Source organism: Harpegnathos saltator, unplaced genomic scaffold, assembly GCF_003227715.2.
Source record: "Harpegnathos saltator strain DR-91 unplaced genomic scaffold, Hsal_v8.6 scaffold91, whole genome shotgun sequence".
NCBI classification, from domain to species: Eukaryota; Metazoa; Arthropoda; class Insecta; order Hymenoptera; family Formicidae; genus Harpegnathos; species Harpegnathos saltator.
Window position 1 is genome coordinate 236103 of NW_020230719.1, and position 6601 is coordinate 242703.

The 6601-nt window shown below is 58.7% G+C and overlaps 1 protein-coding gene across 1 annotated transcript; it reads right to left on the minus strand.

Moving 5' to 3' along the window:
- Positions 1-2794: 2794 nt before the first annotated feature.
- On the minus strand, positions 2795-6338 carry LOC105183119 (uncharacterized). Its single transcript, XM_025307583.1, has 7 exons — positions 6261-6338; positions 4830-5365; positions 4363-4652; positions 4125-4269; positions 3757-3970; positions 3068-3470; positions 2795-2898 (listed from the first exon to the last, which is right to left on the minus strand). Exons 1-7 carry the CDS (start codon positions 6336-6338, stop codon positions 2795-2797), a joined length of 1770 nt encoding a protein of 589 aa, XP_025163368.1.
- Between the last annotated feature and the right edge of the window lie 263 nt (positions 6339-6601).

The window sequence follows — 6601 nt, forward strand, 5'->3', positions numbered from 1 at the left end:
GTCAACAATCCGCCAAGTCGGGAAACGCTTCGGGTCCTTCGAGACCTCGCGATAACGTTTACGGTACCAAGGGTCGGAGGTTTCCGGTCCCTCCGATTCACTAACTGACTCGAGATCGTGTCCTTCACTAATCGCTGCGGCCGCCGTGGAGGTCTTGGAATCCCCCTCGTACATTCTCGACAACGCGTCGGGAACGTGGTGGAGAGCGCCTTTCCGATGCACGATCTCGTAATCGTACTCTAATAATTCCAATGCCCATCGTGCAAGCCGACCCGTGGGATTGCTCAAGTTGTGAAGCCACCTTAAGCTACTGTGATCGGTAAAACGGTAGTCTTTCAAATACGGTCTAAATTTCTTTATGGCCCAGACGACCGCTAAACATTCGAGTTCCGTGGTGCTGTATTTTCTTTCCGCGTCCGTGAGCACACGGCTCGCGTACGCGATGACGCGTTCGACCTCGTCGATCGTCTGCGTCAACACAACTCCCACGCCCACGGAACTCGCATCGGTATGTACGATAAACGGCACTTCGAAATTTGGGCACGAAAGAATCGGAGCAGTGGTCAAATCGGATCTTATTCTCTCGAAAGCGGTAATTTGATCGGTAGTCCACTCCCATCGCTTGCCCTTGGGAAGCAACTGGGTGAGTGGCTCACTAATTGTCGCGAATTGCGGTAAGAATCGACGGTACCACGACGCCATCCCCAAAAAGCGGCATAATTGCTTTATATTGGTTGGCGCTGGGTATTCGAGAAGCGGCTGAACTTTCTCGTTGTCTACTTTCAAACCGTCGCGATGCACCAAAAATCCAAGATACTTAATTTCCGAGCGGCAAAACTCGCATTTCTCCAAGTTTACGGTAAGTCCGGCCGAGCTAATTTCCGCGAGAACGCGCGATAACCATTCGAGATGTTCTTCGAATGTTTAGGTAACTACCACGATATCGTCCAAATACGCGAATGCATGGGGCCCCATTTCCGGCCCGATTAATTTGTCGAGCAACCGTTGAAATGTGGCCGGAGCCTCCGATAATCCGTACGGCATTCGCATAAAATGGTAGTGGCCTTTGTCCAGTACGGAAAAAGCGGTAATCTCTCGACTTTCTGCTGCCAGCGGTATCTGAAAGTAGGCCTGGCTCAAATCTATTGTCGAGATGTATCGTGCGGACCGTAACTTGTCGAGAATGCCCGTTATGTTCGGCAACGGGTACGCGTCCTTCTTCGGGACGCTGTTTACTTTACGAAAATCGATGCAAAAGCGATATTTGCCACTCGGTTTCTTAACCATTACTACCGGATTTGACCACTCGCTTCCGGAGTGCTCGATAATTCCGGCCTTGAGCATGCTGTCAACTTCCCCTCGGGTTGCCTCTTGCACTTTGAGCGACACTAAATAACATCGCTGCCGAATCGGTAAATGCGTCCCGACGTCGATCTTATGTTCGGTCAGTGTCGTGACGCCGGGATTTTCGGCAGCGATCGGTATGGTATTTTCGATAAATCTTGTGAGCTCGTTCTCTTGCTCTCGCGACAATTCCGAGACCCCGCAACAAAAGCTCTGTTGTCCGCGCTCGTTACAGAAGGGATGGCTCAGCGCGTCATTCGCGAAACTCCATTCGCCCCTGGCAAAATCGATAATTAGGCGAAATCTCGCGAGAAAGTCCCCTAGGATGGCCGGCACTGCGAGACTCGGTAAAAAGCCGACAGCGAGCGTCTCTCTGCGTCCCTCCAATTCGAGCTCCACGTCCGCTGACTCGACAAGCGTTGTCAGCATTCCGTCCGCCAGACGGATTCGGGACGACTCGGTACACGAAAATGGTATTCCCTGCTCGTGGACTGCGTCGATACTCTCAGCACCAAGGAGGGTTCGATCGGAACCGGTATCGACTAATCTGAGCAGGGGAAACTCACCAATTAATATTTCGATAAAACACAGAGACGCTCGCCCGCTCCCCTGGAGCGCTCCATACGAACTCGCCACCTTCTGTATAATATCGCGTGTCTCGGAATCGGGGGAAGATGCAAGGACCCTGTCTAGCGTCTTCTTGCCCCGTTTCCCGAACAGGAGGGACACGTCCGCACTGTTTGCTGCAACCTACCGCAGCGATAACAGTGGACGCGCGGGGACGCGCGACACTCACGCGCGAAATGACCGGCCACGTCGCAATTCCAACATTTGTCGAAACCGCTCGGCGTGGCCAGTCCAGAGGCCGTTTCCCCGGCAGTTTCCTGCCGAGTACTTCTCCTGGCCTCCGCCCCCGCGCCCCCGGCTCAAGGGATCGCTCCGCGATCCTCTATGGCCGGAGCCGGCTGGGTCGCCCCCGCCGGTCAACGCGTCACTTCCGCGGCGCGCGGACGCTCCCGTTCACTAAACGCGTCGCTCTCCGCAGTTCGGTAATTCGGTACTCTCTCGGCCGTCATCGTCGGGGACGGCCGAGACGAGCGCGGCGGCGGCCGGTAGGCGAGATCCGAACACACGGATCTCTCGGGAAGCGGCGGTGCACGATATTGGTTCGCGGCCGCGTAGTTTCGCTCGACACGCGTGTCGAGCCTCTCTAACGCCTCGAAATCCAGGAAATCATCGCGGTGCACGGCAATCTGTAATCGCGGAAGCATGTTTCGGTGCGCGTAATTTAGTTGCTCGACTTCACTCCACGGAGGGACGAGCCGACCGAATAGCCCGAGCATACACGTAAGGTAATCTGCGACGGGCTCATGCTCCCCCTGTGTGCGCCTCATAATCTCGTCGCGTAACGCGAACTGAAAATCAGGGTCCCCGAATCTGACGCGCATTGCTACTTCGAAATCGCGCCACGAAACCCAACGAGATCTTTTGATGCGGTACCATTGAGGGCTATGCCGGTGAGGAAAAACGGTAAACACTTGAACAGATCCTCATCTGCAATCGGTATTACTTTACGCTCCTCTGAAATTCTCAGGAGAAACGTCGCTCCCCCGCTCTCCCGAAAAACTGATATTCCAGTGACGCATGACGTTATATACGTCGCTGGCCGACATCGCGGGATGACTCGGGCGCAGGTCCGGCCCTCGGGTCGTTGGCCTCGGACCTGCTTGCGGTACGAACAGAGGAGGCATCTCCTCTGGCGGTAGCGATAACGGCGGCGGCGGCACCGCCCAGTACGGCGACGATATTCGCACCGTCGGCACTTTCACTGTGTCGGGAGCTAATCTCCCCGGCTCGAGGATTGTTCGATCGATGAACTCCGGTTCCTCTAGCTTCCCAGCGACGTCATCGCTCGGCAGCGGTGAACGCATCGCGTCCTCCGCCGGTGATGGCGGCGGAGGATCTCGGCGCCCCGCTCGCTCATAACGGAGCAAGCGTGCACGGAGCGTCGCCGCGTTGCCCGTCGCATTTATTCCGCGCGCCGTCGCTTGGTCTCGTAACTGCTCTAGTGTCAGCTCGTAGACCCACACTTCGCGGTCCGCATCATCCTGCATGATCCTTCGATACTTTCAATAAACGGGAATATGGTACAATACCCTCGCAGTCCCAGAAGGAGGTTTTGTTTGAAGGTGGCAACGGCAGCGGAAGCCCGGCCAACGGTAATCACCGTTAATACGGCTGCCACCAAAAGGATTCGAAGGCCCGCTTGTTCCAGGCCGTTAACTCTCCCTCCTCGCGGAGCTCTTTAACTCTCTAATATAGGATTCGCCGCTCTTCGGCAATGAGCTCCACGGGAGGAAAACCGGCCAGGGTGGCCGCCGCCATGTACGACAACGTTCTATACCCCCTAACCGCCCTGATGAACATCGGCTTCAGCGCCTGCCGCATGCGACTTAAGCTATCGCGACAGGCGCTGAGCTGGGGCGCCCATATCGGTGCCCGGTACAGGGCGATAGATAGGACAGCAGTCGCGTACAGGCGGCGAGCCCTCCATCCTGGACCCCCAAGGTTGCGCAGGAGACTGGCCACTGCCAGTCCAACTCCGCGCACCCTGGAGGCCAGCATCCTGAAATGCGGGCCAAACTCCCAACGGCTGTCTAACGTCAGGCCGAGATATTTAATCGTCGGCCCGACGCGGATGCGGACGCCATCGACTAGGACATGAATGTCAGGCGGCACCCCTCGACTGCCGTCGTGAAAGAACACGGCCTCAGTCTCACTTTTGGGGCGCCACCTTCAGACCTAGGTTCACGATGGTTCTTACCACCGATGCCACTGCAGCCTCCGCACGGAGACGAGCTTCCCCCCCAGCTCTTCCCCCGGCCGCCACTAACGTGTCGTCTGCATAGCAGATGTCGTGGCAGCCTGGGATTCGCAACATCCGGTCGAACGCGATGTTCCATAGCAGGGGGCCGAGCACCGGCCCCTGCGGAACACCGCGTTCCATTGCGCGCCGGCTTTGGACCCCGCCCTTCTTCGGGAAGGCGAGATCTCTGTCCTCGAAGTAGGCCGCCAATATCCGCCGAAGATAGACGGGCACACCGTGGTGCTCGAGTGCCCGTCCAATCTCCGGCCAAGGCAGGGTGTTGAAGGCGTTTTTGATGTCTAGCGACACCGTCAGCAACATCCCGCCCTCCCTCTCCGCGACCGCCCCGTTCAGGTCCCGGAGGTACTGGATTGCATCCAGGCCTTCCAGGCCTGAATCCGTATTGACGGTCGTGGAGATTCGGCCCCTCTGAAGACAGGTGCTGGACGAGGCAGTCGGCAATGATGCGTTCAAGCATATTGCCTACCTCGTCCAGCAGGCATATCGGCTTGTAGGCCGACGCGCTCCCGGATGGCTTACCCTCCTTGGGGAGGAGGACCAGTTTAGCCCTCCTCCATGCCGGGGGGAATACCTCCTCCTTGAGGTACCCGCTTATTACCCCGCGTAAGGCCGCGAATAGGTTTTCCTCGCCGAGGGCGAGAGCCCAGGCTCGGCCAGGGATTCCATCGGCGCCGGAAGCTTCCCCTTACCTCCGAATTTTCTCCTGGCCCTGACGAGCTCCTCCGGTCCTAGGCCCTCCTCCCAGTCTTCCTCCTTCATTTCGGTGGACGGAATCTTGGGTGGGCCCCCTTCCACCCTCGGGAAGAGGGTGTCGAGGAGGCCATCGAAGGCCTGGCTGTCCAACGTTTCCGTTGGCGGGGGCGCCCAAGGGCGGGTCTTGCCCATCACCCTCTTGTACGGGCGCCCCCACGGATCGTCGTCCAGGGAACACATCATTTGCTCCCAGGCTCGCTTAGCCTCGGCGATGGCGGCTCGGAGGGCCTTCCTGGTAGTCAGGTAGCCCTCCTGAGCCCTCGTGACATCCTCGCCTCTTCGTCGGGCCCGGTATATGCACCGCCTGGCTTGGATGGAGGAGTCACGGAGTTCCGCAATCTCCTCCGTCCCCCAGTAGACAACGGCGACGGCGAGGGTGGGCTTGGGGCATAACAGCGTCGCAGGCCGACGCCACGATACCCACTAATTCCTCAACCCCCTCCAGGGGACTGAGGGCCCACTCACGGCTCCTTCTCAAAGTACCAGGTGGCCACAAGGCCGGTCGCCTTAAAAAAGGGGACACTTTTTTGGTCCCCTCCCCCACTCGACGACTAGTAACCTAGCACAATCGACGGCTATTCCTTCCGAAAGGGCCCCAATGCTCGACGGCTTTTGCCTGACGGATCAGGTCGCCCGCCACCCGCGGGCTCCCCGTTACCGACTATCTCCAGCCGCCGAACACCAAGGCACTCCCTCCCGGATGGACCACCCCCGAGTGTGTGCTCCAGGCTTCCCGGACACCGAGTATTGCGCCAATGATTGCATGAGGGGTGTGAGGTGTGGTGGACCCCGTCCATCCCGCATGCAACCCAGACACCGTAGAAATCGTGCCATTAGGCACGTGCCAGCCGAACTGCTTCCGGGTGCGGTATCGTGTGTCCGTATACACCTTTTACAGGACCGGTCGAGGGACGACCAGCTGCGGGAGTCTTCCAGTCCTGCAGTAGTGCATCCGTGAGGCTTCGTCACCGCCGCTGATACCACACTACCACTCCCTTCGAGGCCGGCCAGACAGGCGCCAGTCCGCCGGGTCAGCGGCCCGGCGCCCGTCCGGCCACTCCTCAGAGCAGGCCGCCGCAGCATCGAATCTCAACAGTGGCATTCCTCCACGACCCATACACCCTTAGCAGCCGGCCAGGCTCATCTTCATATCATATTCGCCAGGGTGAGACTAGGACACCGATGAGTGCATCCCCCAAATTTCCTCAAAGAATGCCCACCCGGCACCTAGAAACCCCTCCTTCGGAGGCGACCTAAGCTGGTTCATTCGACGCACATTTCCTCTCCGGCACTGGAGCGGGGACGGCTCCAGCCGCCACCGCCACAGCCCCATTCTTTCGAGGATCAGCGCCATCGCCAGCCCCCTCCGGAACTCCTCCCCCCCACACACATTTATTCTGGATGGCGGCACCATCCTACACCCTCGTGGAGCCCGCACTGTCCCTCGAGAGCACCCCTACTCCCACTGTCGAGCGAACCCCCCGGATGTCGCGGGACCTCGGCCTGACGGATCAGTGAGTGCACTACAGCGCTCGCCCACCGTTGCCGACTATCTATCCTCTGCCCCTCGGCATCCGAAGGTCCCCCCAGCCACCATTGGCTTAACGGATCAGGGAA